Genomic DNA, 15,996 nt, shown 5'->3' on the forward strand with positions numbered 1-15,996 from the left:
TCAGGGTTCCAGATAATTTTTCAACATCAAGAGTATGTACTCCTTATGTTTTCAATATAGGAGTACCAGAAAAAAACTTAAAGAGTACATTTAGAGTACTGAATGGAATTTAATGGTATATCAGTAATCTTGTGTTTCTTTTCATAAGCACCACAACATTGCTACTCTTGTGTAAACAGGTCAATAAACAATAAAACAATACTTTTTCAGATAAATACGTCTGTAAATGATTGTAAGACCGTACACCATTGCTGTGGTGCGTATCTGCTACGTTTTCTAAATTATTTCCTATTGTATCGTGCATATTTTTTATCCGTACATACGCGGATACGGCCCTTATCTGGAACCCTGCTTATATGTTAACCTAGACTGTCATTATACCTATACTCTAACCCTCTGTTTCCAATACGCTAGCATAGACTCTGGCAACACCCCGCCACTTTCAGACTATCATCAGACTTTGTATCTCCATCTTTAGAAACTGACACTTCATATAAACACTGTTTATAATTTTCAGTTCAATTCTGTATAACATGAAGGCCACTGGCTCATATGCAAGAGAGTTAACATAATTTTAGAAGATACTGAGTCAAGGTAAGAATTCTTTTCGTAACAAAAATGCACAATGGATGTATAAAGCTGGTTGATATTGTATTAGACGGTCCTTGGAAGACAGGAATAAACACAATATTACTGCTTTAAATGGAGACAAAGACTACCGTGCCTGACCGTGGTAAGTACTTCTTTCTTAGATTGTTGTATATGGGGCAAATAGACATGAATACATCAATGGCATAAAAAAGGGAATAACTTTGGGATTTGATAAAAATCCTCCTGTGTTAATTTTTAGACCAAATCTGACTCGATCAGTGATATTAGGGAAGTTCCTGTACCATAGGTTTAGTAAGTAAAGTCTGGTTCAATCAATGACTTAAACTGACTATATTATTATGCTTGAGCTTTTTAAAATGTTTTAATGCCATTTCTGATGAATCATTGTAAGCAAACTTGTTTAGAGAAAACATTAACATCCCAAAGCCTTTAACAGAATAGAATCCATGGCATTACCTCTTTAACAGATCACAACAAAAAGACAATATTTACAAACAGGTTTTATTTTAACAGCAAATACATGTATAAAATGATAAATACATGTAAATAAACAAAACAAAACAAATATGTAAATAAATCTTTTACAGTCTTATTCTGACTAGGAGTGGTTATGTCTATGTATATGTACATCTTGCACCTCGACCAAGGCCAGGTTATGGAAATTGCACTTGCCTACTAACTACTTGTATTCTAAACAACAATTGATTAAACCCCTCGTGGGAATGTAAATAAATATTCCTTAAGAAGTATACATACTTATAAAAAATTTAAAGTATCTATAAAATCTATGAAAAGTCCCTGAAGAAATTGAAAGTAAAAAATTCGTAAAATACCTGATATGACCCTAAAGTTACGGGTAAAATATAGCAGCAGCATTCCTCCAATGTACAGTGGATAAAAAGTTAGTTAAGGGGATGCTTTTGTAAAGACTGAGCATATTATTCCACTAAACTATCTCATTCATGTTCAATACCTGTTTTGTCTGGCACATAAAAATCTTTATGAGCTGAACAAATAGTTCCACAGAGACTAAGTGAAAACTGTTCAGGCATTAGTGTTTTAAAAACCTCTTTAACCCGATGAATACGATTTTCAGATACCAGACACTGTGTACTGGTGTATGGTCTCAGCTGGTGCTAACACTACCTTTCAACAAATTCCTCCACATTTAACACAATATACAATTAAAATCAGCCTCTGTTCAATTTATGGCTGAATTAATCTCATTAATATCATGCAGAATGTATGAATGAAAAACAAAACCTGTTCATGCACACTGGGTCAATCACAAATAAAAAAGTATATCACACAGCTGTGATTGATAATTCACGAAGAAAATCCTCCAGTGTCCACTAAAGTTTGCTGTCACACTTGACCACGGGGTCGTCTGGCGACCAAACTGGAGGAATTATGCACACTGGCTTGCCCCGTACTGGCCTCCAGACCAACATCTGCGCACTGTTGGCGTTTGGGGGCACCAGAGCACAGCGGGGTATGGGCACATTCTTGTCCAGGATCTGTGGCTGTTTGGCAATGGGGTTGCTTATGAGCCGCGCCCTCTTGCCCAGATCGCAGTGAGGTTTGACATCGATCTCCAGGTGCATGCCCCATCTGATGGTGGAGAGGATGTACGACTTGCTGGCCGTCTGGTTCCAGGCAACCAGCCACACATAGAAGCTCTGATCACGCATGATGTGGGTGAGGTTTGGCTCCACCTGGTGGCGGTTGGCAGGGTTACGCCACGTAACGTGAGGGTGGAAGTTGTCGTTCATGGTGATAGTGGCAGTCTGGAAAGACTTGCATGGCCCTTTGATTATGGCGGTCTCGTTGCGGGAGCCGTACCATGGGTAGTGTCGACCATCACAGTCGCTGATCATCAGCTGCTTGCCGCTTGTCAGCTCGGGAAACTCCCAGCTTGTGCTGTACGTGAGAGAAACATCAGCATGTCAAACACGTCATCAATACAACTTGAAACTAATATATATTCATACACTCCGGCATAAGCTACCACAACCATATATACTTGACATTGTCGAAAATTCAAAATGCCACAACCACAACTAAATGTAGACAAAAATGAAACCTTGGCGACGACCTCTTCCGTTCCCTTCAAAAGGTATAAGTCTCGAAATAATACCATTGGTAAACCTCTTGAAGTGATATGAGCATAAATGTACCCGCAACTTGAACCTTTGCGAAAGTTCAGTCTAACATATTTGGACCAGCTTTGTGCCGTGTCCGTCTGGGTAGGTAGCACCCTCAGGTTTAGAAGAAATCAGCTGGATACCCAGTTATGTTTTTCAGTTTTTATTGACATATATAGCACAACCCTGTGTGCCCATGACTGATATTGATCACATTCTAAGGCGTGCTGATTCCTTCTTACAGTCTTGGGCACTTAACAACGAAAACATTTGAGTCACATGTTCTACTTCCATTTAAAATAAGCAACAACAAACTAAACACTATTTACACTATTTTATTATATGATTTATTTAAAAAAAATATTTTTCGGCCCTTTATTTCGGCCTTTTTGACTTTCGTTTTCGGCCCATTTGACTTTTGGTCTCGGCCCATTTGACTTTTTTCGGCCCTTTTGTCCTTCGGTCCATTTGACTACAACCCACTAAATGTTACTCTTTCTCGGAGCGGTGACCTAATTCCCCAGTCTGGGACTTCACGCAGGGGTGTTTACAGGGGTTGAAATACTTACTGTCCCTCCTCGCCGTACTGGTTGTGGAAGAGCATGTCTGTACAGGCCTGGATCCAGCCAATCTTCCACGTCTCAGCGTGGGACAGCGGTGCCATCTCAATCTTTGCACTTGCCCTGAAACACCCGATGCCAGAATTATACAACCACTATACACTCCCTAGAGTGAAGAAAGATTCACACATCGGCCACTTAGACACGCAAGCAACTAATTCACGAGTCTAGTCATACCCAGAATTTCTTTCAGTTAACTATAAAGGTTATTTTCTTAGTGTAGGTATGCTGGGCCTAGATTTTCGAAGCTCTCTTAGCGCTAAGATAGTCGTAAGTGCCATACATTAACATTAACTTACGACTATCTTAGCGCTAAGAGAGCTTCGGAAATCTAGGCCCTGGTGTCTTGAGGCTCCGTTGTTGTTTCTTTTTATTTATTAGTTCGTTTTCTGCCTACCGTGTACAGTGCAGTTAGTTTCCACCGCACTTTGCCCATAACAAATTATCCCTTTACCTACACGTGAACAAGTTCAATAACACATTTAAAACATCATCGCGTCGACACAGTAAGGGTGTTCCCGCCATGTATCATATACCTGATGTTACCTAGCCTTCAAATTGAAACTGAGCCTCAGTGAGATGGTCGATGCAGCACCTGGGGACATCTAGACCTAACACCATGCAGTATACAGAACTGCCGGGTGAGGGACTATGATACACACTACCAGCACATGTTCCTTGTGGAATGTGCAGGTTACATTTTCAAATCGCAGTGGCAACAGGACAGTTTTCTGTGCATAAAACATTTAAGCACGCCTATACCCCTCAAGTATTAATCACTGACAAGTAAGCTTCTATTTCATATCAGTTATGCATATAAGTAAACAACTGCGTTCGGGAGAGGCAGAACTTCAGAAGGCGACTGTTGGGATTGGGTACCAGCAGAATAGGTAGGCTATTCATAATGTTAGGTAGGCCTATGTTAATCATGCATGCCATGCGTTTTATATTTAAACGTAATTGAAAAAGACATGGTCCATTATAATTTCAGGGAGGGCATGTTCTGAGGGTACATCCGCAACCTGCAGCTATATCCCAGTGATAACTTGAACAATTGATCTAATTTAAGATTATATTATTACCCTGCAGTACATAAATCGAAGACATGAAATACATTCATTTACTCCATAGAATACGCGTGCAGAATATGTCTCATTGGTCGATTTTGTTTTCGGCAAATACAAACCTGAAATTTGGTGTTCTGTACTTCAGAACAGCCGGAGAATTCTCGTCGATCTGGGTTGCTTCATTATCGATTCTAGTATCAATATTCACGATTTTGATCTTACTAGGAACACCTTTGGGTGCTGAAACGGATATATTGGACAGTTTCTTGCTTGAACTCCCAGCTATACCCATGTCTCCTTCGGCGAAATCCATGGGAAAAAAACCCACGCTGGTTTTTAATCGCCACCTGGGCTGTTTAAAAAATACCCAAAGCCTGATTTTCCTTGACTGGTGCTTCTGTCCACTTGTTTATGTTTCTCGAGATCCATTATGACGCTTTTTAGTATTTTCAGCCATTTCAAATTTGGAGCGTCTACTACTGTTGTTATGTTGACAAGGAGATAACCCCGAAACCAAAGTAAGTTTATTATACAGTTCATATTCTTAGTATCGTATTATCTTGATGAAAAAATAGAGTGAATATATTAACAACAGGTCTAACAATATTTTAATTATAAACTATCAATTCATTTATTGATAAATCACTCTTCTTTTGAGAAAATAATAAGGTAAAGTAACTGTTTAATGTATGGTTAGAGAGTAATGGCTGTGATGTCACAACTATCACTTATGTAGTAATTGTAACATATATGACTGGCTTCCTAACCAAAACAAGTCTTCAACTATGGAACAAATATTTACAAGTAATAATATTTTATGTCGTAAATTCAGCAATCATGGGATATAAACCACACATATTGGACGTATTAACCTGTTTAAAATCCGCTATCAGTCATTAGTAGAAGGATAGTAGTATATTTAGTACGCCATCAATTGCTCTATTGCAGCGCGTGTTTTCATTCTTTAAGTATTGAATAGAACGATAGTGTCGCTGTCAGGAGTTCAACAAATTATTTCAGGAAGTCAGCTGTCTGCTTTGGAGAAGGAACAGAATCTCACTTCCTGATAATCAAAACCTCCGTGTAACCACACAAACTACCACAATGAGTGCACGCAAGCGACAAGCCAGATCAGCAGAAACTGATAGAAGGAATAGATCGCGCAATTCAACAAAATCACCTTGGGAAATGATTCTGAAGTACGATAGGCAGTGTACAAAAGCATTCGGCCTTTGTGCGACACAGAACTCGGCCTTAGGTCAACTTCGACCCTTGATGAAAGTTTTAGAGATCAGCTGTCACGGCGTGCCATGGTTGATTGGGACAGTAATTTGGTTTGTCTGTGTCCACAAACCGGAAGATGTTGAACTTTCAGTTAACCTGTTTCTAGGTAGGAAAACATGAAGCTGTAGAAGGGAAAAACATTTCTGAATATCGTTTCATTGCTTACTAATATGTTTTCTCCAACGAAATCGGTGGACACGTCATAAATATGGTAATCTGTACGGATGCCAGACGATCCGTACCCACGGTGATTCGTACCCAACGAAAATCCTGACCCACACTACAGATTCCTATCTGTTCTAGAGCATTTGTACTTTATTTGTCTGACCCGTACTTAAATTTGGAAATCATGTACCCATCCTTGTTGAAGCAAGATGCACAATTCCGAACTGTATAGACCACAAAATCGTAAAATTACATGTTTGTAATCAATTATTCAGCACCACTTACATATGCTATGTTTCAAAACATTCATTCAGTGTACATTTTAAATATCCATTAGTTGCTGAATGAACACTCCATTATGATTTTATTCCCAAGTAGCCTAAATTGTTTAATTTAGTCAATATCTTTGATTTGTGATTTTAGACCCCAAGTAGCTTACTCTAGAAATATTAACACTATTAACTACATTCTTGGAAGTTGGTCATTGTAAGGGGAAGTTTACCAAGTCAGTTGTTAAACTACTCATATATAGCCAATAAATGTTTCAAATCATATTTGTTTTCATTGGGTATGGATTTGCTTTTTCAGGTTTAAGTCATCCAGTTGATTAACTAACTACGAGTGGGTATAGGTTATCCAATATCTGTGTACAAATTCTGCTGATCTCTGTGGGTCTGTGTTATCCAAAGGTGCTTCTGGGAAATATCACAATACATAAGCAGCTAAAAAAAGTTTGTGTAGGGAATCAAACCGAGGCCTTCCTCTTGACGAGTGCATGCTTAAAGCACTAGGCTACCCCACCAACCATCTTATTGCTGACACCATGTGACAACAAAGATGAAAAATTCAATGTTGATATATGTGCCCTTTTGTTGCTACATGTTTACTCCTGTCGTCATTATTCCTGTTACCATTGTCATTGTTACCTAAAGAACTTTCAAACATGCAGTGGGGTAGCCTATCGTGTTGGGAATTGGTTGAAATATGACAATTGATGATTGCTTCATTACCAACGAACAATCATCGAAAAAAATTGGTTAGCGTCATTTTTCAGATTTTCCTATCCAGGTCGTTATTGCAGATATGTATAACATGATGCAACTTGCTACTTTAAAGTGATGACTAATATATCACGAACATAAACTTCCCGGAGTCTTAAAAAAATATATTCAGTCATGGCTTTTCAGTTAGTGAAGTGAGTTTTCTAAGAATTAAACACGTTTTCAGGCCCTGACAACTTCTACTATATGTTCCATTGTCAAGTATTTCAAAGACTTAAACAGTAGTTCCAAAATCGTTTATGTTCGATCACGAGAAAATGTGATCGATTGCTTGGTCGTTTGGTCAATGCGATTATTTCAATTAGTAGCCTAGTGGTTGAAGCATTGCTTGTCACGCCAAAAACCCTGGTTTGATTCCCCACATGGGTACAATGTGTGAAGTCTATTTTTGGTGTCCCTTGCCATGATATTGCTGGAATATTGCTAAAAGCGGCGTAAACCCATACTCACTCACTCATCCATGTCCTGTTTCAGCACTCATCTTTGACCTGGTGATTGTGGCATTGTTGAAGATGCTGGTTCAACGTCCACGTCCCTCCAACAATCAGATGGACATGTTCGCCACCGTTTCCATCGACAACTACTCCTTCCCCTCTGGTCACACGACTAGAGCGGCCATGCTTGCGTGTTTCTACATCGAGCGTGTGTTGATCAACCAGCTCCCAATGACCCTGATCGTGACGTGGTCTGCGTGTGTAAGTCTATCGCGTGTGATGCTAGGACGTCATTATGTCTTAGATGTACTCAGTGGATGTCTGATAGGTGTTCTGGAGTATACAGCCTACTCCCAGTTCTGGATTCCGCAGGACAAGTGCTTGCTGTGGCTGGAACCCTATTTCGGTCATGTTCATTTGTGAATAGAACTTTATATTTACATGGTATAGCATGACCCGTGAAGATCCAGGTTAGAACTGATCTTCAGCAGCCAATACTATGATAAGAAGACCAACGGGATCGAGTGGTTAGGCTCACTGCCTTGGTTGACATGTGTCATTGTATCCTAATTTAGGATCGATGCTCATGATGTTAATCACTGGATTGTCTTGCGAGACTCAATAATTTACAAGCTGGAATTTTGTCGAGTTTAGTTTTTAACATCCAAACAAAACTTGTACAACATTTACATTATACAACATGTCCATCATACAACACATGTGTGTTGATTATATTTTTTCCGTCGCACAGATAACCCATACCATACCAGATGCCAGTAAGTTTTCTGCATGGCTGTTGAATGGGGGTGATACAGTGTACCGCAGTATAAGTAGAACTGCAGTATTTTGCCTTCAGTTCGATATACTGTAATTCAGTCAAAAAAATTGGTATTTTCGGTTTTCATACTGTCATTTTATCAGCCTTTAAAAAGGTTAATGGAAACCTTTATAACCCTTTTCTACAATGTCTAGAAATCAAATCATTTTGTCAAAATCGATCTAGGTTTGGCTTTTGTTGTCAATTTTCTGCATTATGATCATACTCATATACCAAACCGATACGGACTGAACCAAAGTCCTTGTACCGCAATATGTACTGTTTCACCCCAACTGTTAAACTTATCAGAAAATGGCTTATGTCTACATGGTTATACTGAACAGGGCTGTCCTTACCAGTGGTAAAACCTAGTGCCACAAATGATAGATATTAGGGCTGGGTATTGCAGAGAATTTTCATATTGCGATATATTGCGATGCGAAAGCATGTATTGCGATATGTATTGCAATATACTAGTATTGCATGAAGTTTTTATAAACAAAAAACTACTTATAATCGAGTTAATGCTTGATTTATAGAGCAAAAACACAACAAAACCACTATGCTTGATTAAGCTTTAATAACAACTTTTAATCATGATAAAATAAATATGTGAATAATATTTGGCACAAATGAAAGAAGGACATATCCAAAGATTTCCGGAGTGTTACGAAGTTTTCCGAATGCAAGTCAAAATACCGGTTTTCGATCAGCGTGTCGCAATACATATTGTTTTCATGTCTGAACCGGTAAATACCGGTAAACCGGTTATATTTCGCAGCCCTAGTGGTCTTATCATGAAGATTTATACAAACTGTTTATGGTTGTGAAGTTTGATTTCAATCTCTGTTTATACAAACATTATCTGTATTGGATCTGTATGAAATGTATTTTAATCTTTTATGTATGATATACTAAGCATGAAATTATAAAATCAGAAGGATTTTCACAGAATTCTGATTTTCTGAGGACCTAATTTTGGAGTGTTGTTGACAAATGGTTGAATCTGGTTTTATGAATGTGAGTGTTCTCTTCAGAAGTCATCATAATCAGTGATAATGTATCCCGACGACCCAGTGCTCGCTATTTATGCAGGCAAACATATGGGAACTGATGTACATAAATATTTATCTTACCTCACACATAAATGTCGAATTCTGATTGGCTGAGTGCTCTTCAATTATATTCAATGTACCCTGCTTACAAGCAAGTAACATTTCAATGTACCCCGCTGCGGGGTCAATCGCAACTCATATGGTACTTCATGTTAGTAATTCTTTATCTCAAATTACATTGAATCACATATGATGTACGGAAATTACTGATGTTTTGCGAATGCAAATCGATGGAAGGGAGATAACTCTAAATCTGTTTTTCCTGTCAGCAAAATCTAGCGATGGCTACAAAACGATTTGTACCAGTGCTTCAAACAATTCAAAATTAACATTAAGGTGTTCGGTAAGATAATTACGTTGTTCACTGGTCCCTCGGGGCCTATGGGTTGATGTACCCTCAATGTTTGTTTATGTTCCCCTTGCCCTTCGGGCTCAGGGAACAGAAAACAAACATCGAGGGTACATCAACCCATGCCCCCCTCGTGACCAGTGAACAACTTGTAATAACCCAGGGTATTACCTCGACCCACAAACATGGGTGTCCCGGGTCCCCCAGTTATCAGTCTTAGGGTCCTTGTGGGCCAGATGAGGGTCCTGTGAAGGAACAGAGTAGAGAACTGTACGTTTGGGCAAGATCTATTGAGCCTGGAGTGAATCATTGATCAGTGGACTGGTGGATGAAATGATGCACATAACTGCTCTGAAACAGTGAAAGGAACAATGGCATTGTCTACATTTGTACATACAGGACACACATTTCCGGGTTACGTAAAACCCTGTATATAACCACACATGGTTTTTCAAACACTTAAGAAACATTGGTTGCTTTCTCTCTAAGGGGGGCAGTGGGGTAGCCTAGTGGTTAAAGCGTTGGCTCGTCACGCCGAAGACCCGGGTTCGAATCCCCACATGGGTACAATGTGTGAAGCCCATTTCTGGTGTCCCCCGCAGTGATGTTGCTGGAATATTGCTAAAAGTGGTGTAAAACCAAACTCAGTTAGTCAGTCAGTTCTCTCTAAGGCCAAAATATATGTGTGTTTACGGTAACATGAAATGTTAGGTTGGTTTATCTTTTTTTTTCTTACATTTTTTTTTAAATGCACTCACATATTTTTCATAAAATCACATATTTAAGTGATATCAGGCACCAGTTTTGAAAGAAAAGAGGGGAAACCAGAGTAAAATTTAAAAAACTGAAGCAACAACACTTACTAAATTCGACATTTATGAAAAACAAGAGTAAGTGAGCACAGGTCACATATGGTCGCTCCCAACATTGGGGAATACATACTGTTAGCAAAATGTTTTGCTGTCTTTTAAAAAAACCCGAAAAAAATAGTTTAGGGTCGTGAAGTTTGTGATGGGGTCGGTCGGGAAACCGTAAATGCACATATTTTTGTTGTTGGCCTAATCACATGAATAACAGTACAGTTACAAAAGACAGCTTTATCTTAAGAACAAGTCATCATACGAGTATAGAGCTATCAGTGTGATGTAACACACCTTGTTATTGAGTGAGTAAACGCTGCCGTCTGGATAGCATGATGTCTGACAACATAATCCGATAATACAAACATGTATAATGAACAAAATTTCGAGTTACTTATTCTAGGTTTATTGGTTGGTACTTCTGGTAACACTCTGAGTTCCCAAAGGGCAAAGTTTAGCAGTGAGTGTGTTGTGGCAGATTTAAGAAGCATGGTTACTTTGGGTCTATTCAGATAGTCTGGAAGGGGCGTGGGGTAGCCTAGTGGTTAAAGCGTTCGCTCGTCACGCCGAAGACCCGGGTTCGATTCCCCACATGGGTACAATGTGTGAAGCCCATTTCTGGTGTCCTCCGCCGTAATATTGCTGGAATATTGCTAAAAGCGTCGTTAAAACTAAACTCACTCACTCACTATTCATGGAGAAGTATGAAGTGTATGTGAATGCTAGTTTGTGTCTATTCATGGAGAAGTATGAAGTTCATATGAATGTCTATCTTTTCTGCCATATAGCTGGAATATTGCTGAGTGTGGCGTAAAACTCAACTGTATCTTTTCATTGGGAAGTAAGAAGTGAATATGAATGTGTCTATCTATTCATGTAGAAGTAAGTAGTGCATATGAATGTGTCTATCTATTCATGGAGAAGTAAGAAGTACATATGAATGCGAGTGTCTATCTATTCATGAAGAAGTAAGAAGTGAATGAGTCTTTTCACCGAGAGGTTATAAATGCATGTGAAGATGATGAAAGCTGACCATATGTTGTCATGACCCAGTATATAAAGGCACCAGCCTTGTCTTCAGTTCCATATTTCCAAGATTACTGTGAAAATGCACAATAATGCAATGTAGACACATTGTTACTATTAGTATCAGGTCAGATGTTGTTTCAGCTTCAGTGTTTAGTTTGTGGTGTAGCCTTGGGATAGTGTAGTTTGTGTGGTGTAGTCCACAAAGTGATCTTAACGCTAAGGTGACCGTAACTCCCATACCATAACATAGTCTTACGACAGACTTAACACCAAAGTTGTTTTGTACAAGGACACCCTGATATTTACCATTCATAGTGATTGTCATGTTTAGATGCCTGATTGGTCTTTAATTTGATTTAAATCTTCCAACTTTTGAAGACATATTTAGACAGAGAAAGTACTGTTTTATGCTGAAACAGCCCGTAATATAATCTGTGATGACTGTGCACAAGGGTGGTGGTCCGATTAATTGAAATAATTGAAGATTGGTTGCAGTGACTAAACGACCAAGCAATCAATCATTTTTTCTCATAATCGAACACAAACAATTCTGGAACACTTGTTTTCATAAACAATATTTTTCACAAGGTTGGTTTTGTCTGTTACATTTCATAAGCACCACAAGTTCGTTTCAAGTCATGATTGAATTTATCTTAAAGACTCCAAGAAATTTATGTTCCTGACATACTAGTCATCCTTTAATGTGAAATTTTGTCAAAACCCCCAAAGAACTACATGTTTTTTCCTTATTTTTATGTGCATTAACAAATTTTATTAATGACGCTAACCAATTTTTTTCGATAAGTGATTGGTTGTAATAAACCAATCATCAATTATGAGATTTTAACCATCTCCCAACACTAGTGCACAAGGGTGAGTGTTCTTGTGTCATGCTGTGTCTAATCAATGCCTGTGTTTGTCCAATCTGACAAAGAGGCGGTGGGGTAGCCTAGTGGTTAAAGCGTTGGCTCGTCACCCAGAAGACCGCATTTGATTCCCTACATCTGTGATGCCCATTTCTTGTGTCCCCTGCCGTGATGTTGCTGGAATATTGCTAAAAGCGGCTTAAAACTAAACTCACTCACTCATCCAATCTGAACCGAGGACTGTCAAGGTCTCTGTGATTAGTTGTAGGTACAGAGTAAGAATTGTCACTAAAGCAACTTATGATGAGGTGGAAAAAGTGAGGAGGGTTATGATTGATATATGTCAGTATTTGAATGATATGCCAGATTGAAATTGCATGTGGACAGACCGATTGTGGTATTTGTTTATCAGAATGTTATGCAAGACTGAAGGCTGGTATGATTATATATCTGTTAGAAATTCATTGACTTAAGAAAGGCGGGTATAAATAGAAGGATATATATGTCTGTTAGAAATGCATTGACTTCTGGAAGGCAGGTATAAATAGAAGGATATATATGTCTGTTAGAAATGCATTGACTTAAGAAAGGCAGGTATAAATAGAAGGATATATATGTCTGTTAGAAATGCATTGACTTAAGAAAGGCAGGTATAAATAGAAGGATATATATGTCTGTTAGAAATGCATTGACTTCTGGAAGGCAGGTATAAATAGAAGGATATATATGTCTGTTAGAAATGCATTGACTTAAGAAAGGTGGGTATAAATAGAAGGATATATATGTCTGTTAGAAATGCATTGACTTAAGAAAGGCGGGTATAAATAGAAGGATATATATGTCTGTTAGAAATGCATTGACTTAAGAAGGCAGGTATAAATAGAAGGATATATATGTCTGTTAGAAATGCATTGACTTAAGAAAGGCAGGTATAAATAGAAGGATATATATGTCTGTTAGAAATGCATTGACTTAAGAAAGACGGGTATAAATAGAAGGATATATATGTCTGTTAGAAATGCATTGACTTAAGAAAGGCAGGTATAAATAGAAGGATATATATGTCTGTTAGAAATGCATTGACTTAAGAAAGGCGGGTATAAATAGAAGGATATATATGTCTGTTAGAAATGCATTGACTTAAGAAAGGTGGGTATAAATAGAAGGATATATATGTCTGTTAGAAATGCATTGACTTAAGAAAGGCAGGGTATAAATAGAAGGATATATGTCTGTTAGAAATGCATTGACTTAAGAAAGGCGGGAATAAATAGAAGGATATATATGTCTGTTAGAAATGCATTGACTTAAGAAGCGGGTATAAATAGAAGGATATATATGTCTGTTAGAAATGCATTGACTTAAGAAAGAAAGACGGGTATAAATAGAAGGATATATATGTCTGTTAGAAATGCATTGACTTCTGGAAGGCAGGTATAAATAGAAGGATATATCTGTTAGAAATGCATTGACTTCTGGAAGGCAGGTATAAATAGAAGGATATATATGTCTGTTAGAAATGCATTGACTTAAGAAAAGCGGGTATAAATAGAAGGATATATATGTCTGTTAGAAATGCATTGACTTCTGGAAGGCAGGTATAAATAGAAGGATATATCTGTTAGAAATGCATTGACTTAAGAAAGGCGGGTATAAATAGAAGGATATATATGTCTGTTAGAAATGCATTGACTTAAGAAAGGCGGGTATAAATAGAAGGATATATATGTCTGTTAGAAATGCATTGACTTCTGGAAGGCAGGTATAAATAGAAGGATATATCTGTTAGAAATGCATTGACTTAAGAAAGGCGGGTATAATTAGAAGGATATATGTCTGTTAGAAATGCTTTGACTCTGCAAGATGAGTGTAAGCAAAAGGATACATCTTTCCAAAAAATTATTGACATCGGGAAGGCAGGTGGAAATAAAAGGATGTATATTTTAGAAATGCTTTGACTTCTGAAAGACAGGTATAAATAAAAGGAAATATCTGCTAGAAATTCATTGACTTTAGAAAGGCAGGTAAAAAAAAAAGGATATATCAGAAATTCATTGACACTGGGAAGGCAGGTGGAAATTAAAGCATAGGAAACTCAGTTTCTACTGCACGGATGATTGATTTAATGATGAGAAATTGAGTGACTAAGTTTTTTACTACAGACTGAAACATATTTATTTTCTTCTGCATAATATTCACTCACCTATGGAAGCATATTAATGAAGGATTGTTGTTAAGATTGTGGCACAAATACGTTCATTTCAATACCCACCTTTTTGTGGTTCTTTCAAATTTTGGGAGGGGAAGTGGATTCCTTTAATTCAAATGAATCCTTTGCTGAGGTCATCTGGGGAACAAATATGTCTGTGTGATTTCTGAGATGAAAGATAATGTTATGTTATGTGGCTAAACTTCTTTTTTGTTCAAATATCTGAATAGTGAGAAGCAAAATCTGTGAAGTTATTGATCAGGTTGCCATTGTACAAGCAACCTACATGCTACAACAATCGTAAGTCTCTGTCAGGTATGGGAGTTGTGATTAACTTAGCGCTAAGATCGCTTTTACAACAGCACCCAGATCTTCTGACAGATCTTCTGACCGATCTTCTGGCAGATGGCCATCTGTTGACCAAATCAGGGTCAGCATTAATAATAGATGACATTTGACAGTATCAGGTTATTCATCTGGAAATAAGTGGAACAAGTTGTGTAATAGTGTATTAAAATGATGCAGGTGGTGTTTCCTTCCTGGAGTTAGAGGTATGGGTGAGTCATTACAGTATCAGAAGTCATACCTGCAATAAAGATGCTCACAGTGTTTAAGTTGTCAGAATGTTGTAAGTGTGTGTTCAGTTTCGGTAGTGATAGATGTAGCCAGATTTCTTGATTAAACAGGGACAGCAAATACCTACTGCATATTAGTTGTAGATTGTTGGTGGTCGTAGTGTTAACTTTTGTACCTATGTCTTTCACAAAAAGCAATAAAAACGATGGCCCTTTTCTCTTGCTTGTTTATTCTCTGTTGTTTGGTGAGGTGTAAAGATGAATAATGGGAGGACCCTGTGCAATATAGAGGGGAGAATAGTGGGAGGAGCCTGTGTAATATAGAGGGGAGAATAGTGGGAGGACCCTGTGCAATATAGAGGGGAGAATAGTGGGAGGAGCCTGTGCAATATAGAGGGGAGAATAGTGGGAGGAGCCTGTGTAATATAGAGGGGAGAATAGTGGGAGGACCCTGTGCAATATAGAGGGGAGAATAGTGGGAGGACCCTGTGCAATATAGAGGGGAGAATAGTGGGAGGAGCCTGTGCAATATTGAGGGGAGAATAGTGGGAGGACCCTGTGTGCAATATAGAGGTGAGAATAATGGGAGGACCCTGTGCAATATTGAGGGGAGAATAGTGGGAGGAGCCTGTGGGTATTGAGGGGAGAATAGTGGGAGGACCCTGTGCAATATAGAGGGGAGAATAGTGGGAGGAGCCTGTGCAATATAGAGGGGAGAATAGTGGGAGGAGCCTGTGTAATATAGAGGGGAGAATAGTGGGAGGAGCCTGTGCAATATAGAGGGGAGAA

The 15,996-nt window shown here is 38.4% G+C and overlaps 2 protein-coding genes and 2 long non-coding RNA genes across 4 annotated transcripts; 2 read left to right on the forward strand and 2 right to left on the reverse strand.

The window, feature by feature from the left end:
- Nucleotides 1–1,491: 1,491 nt before the first annotated feature.
- Nucleotides 1,492–4,938, reverse strand: LOC124275838 (protein FAM78B-like). Its single transcript, XM_046711521.1, has 3 exons — nt 4,563–4,938; nt 3,326–3,439; nt 1,492–2,532 (listed from the first exon to the last, which is right to left on the reverse strand). The coding sequence occupies exons 1-3, from the start codon at nt 4,754–4,756 to the stop codon at nt 1,965–1,967; spliced, it is 876 nt and encodes a 291-aa protein (XP_046567477.1). The 5' UTR covers nt 4,757–4,938; the 3' UTR covers nt 1,492–1,964.
- Nucleotides 4,939–5,399: 461 nt separating this feature from the next.
- On the forward strand, nt 5,400–8,403 carry LOC124275839 (phospholipid phosphatase 6-like). Its single transcript, XM_046711522.1, has 2 exons — nt 5,400–5,833; nt 7,428–8,403. The coding sequence occupies exons 1-2, from the start codon at nt 5,548–5,550 to the stop codon at nt 7,808–7,810; spliced, it is 669 nt and encodes a 222-aa protein (XP_046567478.1). The 5' UTR covers nt 5,400–5,547; the 3' UTR covers nt 7,811–8,403.
- Nucleotides 8,404–13,797: 5,394 nt separating this feature from the next.
- Nucleotides 13,798–15,423, forward strand: LOC124275840. The gene is made up of 2 exons (XR_006898364.1): nt 13,798–13,909; nt 14,022–15,423. It is a non-coding gene; the product is annotated as an uncharacterized LOC124275840 (long non-coding RNA).
- Nucleotides 14,008–14,320, reverse strand: LOC124275841. Its single transcript, XR_006898365.1, has 3 exons — nt 14,279–14,320; nt 14,173–14,174; nt 14,008–14,059 (listed from the first exon to the last, which is right to left on the reverse strand). It is a non-coding gene; the product is annotated as an uncharacterized LOC124275841 (long non-coding RNA).
- Nucleotides 15,424–15,996: the final 573 nt, after the last annotated feature.

This window comes from Haliotis rubra, unplaced genomic scaffold, assembly GCF_003918875.1.
Source record: "Haliotis rubra isolate DU_JTF1 unplaced genomic scaffold, ASM391887v1 Scf203, whole genome shotgun sequence".
Lineage (NCBI taxonomy): Eukaryota > Metazoa > Mollusca > Gastropoda > Lepetellida > Haliotidae > Haliotis > Haliotis rubra.

Coding starts and splice junctions, on each gene's coding strand:
- LOC124275838 (XM_046711521.1), bottom strand. CDS start 4,756: ATGGATTTCGCCGAAGGAGACATGGGTATAGCTGGGAGTTCAAGCAAG. Junction 3,440..4,562: donor TACAGAACACCAAATTTCAG/GTTTGTATTTGC, acceptor CGGGTGTTTCAG/GGCAAGTGCAAAGATTGAGA. Junction 2,533..3,325: donor CAGTACGGCGAGGAGGGACA/GTAAGTATTTCA, acceptor TCTCACGTACAG/CACAAGCTGGGAGTTTCCCG.
- LOC124275839 (XM_046711522.1), top strand. CDS start 5,548: ATGAGTGCACGCAAGCGACAAGCCAGATCAGCAGAAACTGATAGAAGG. Junction 5,834..7,427: donor TTCAGTTAACCTGTTTCTAG/GTAGGAAAACAT, acceptor GTCCTGTTTCAG/CACTCATCTTTGACCTGGTG.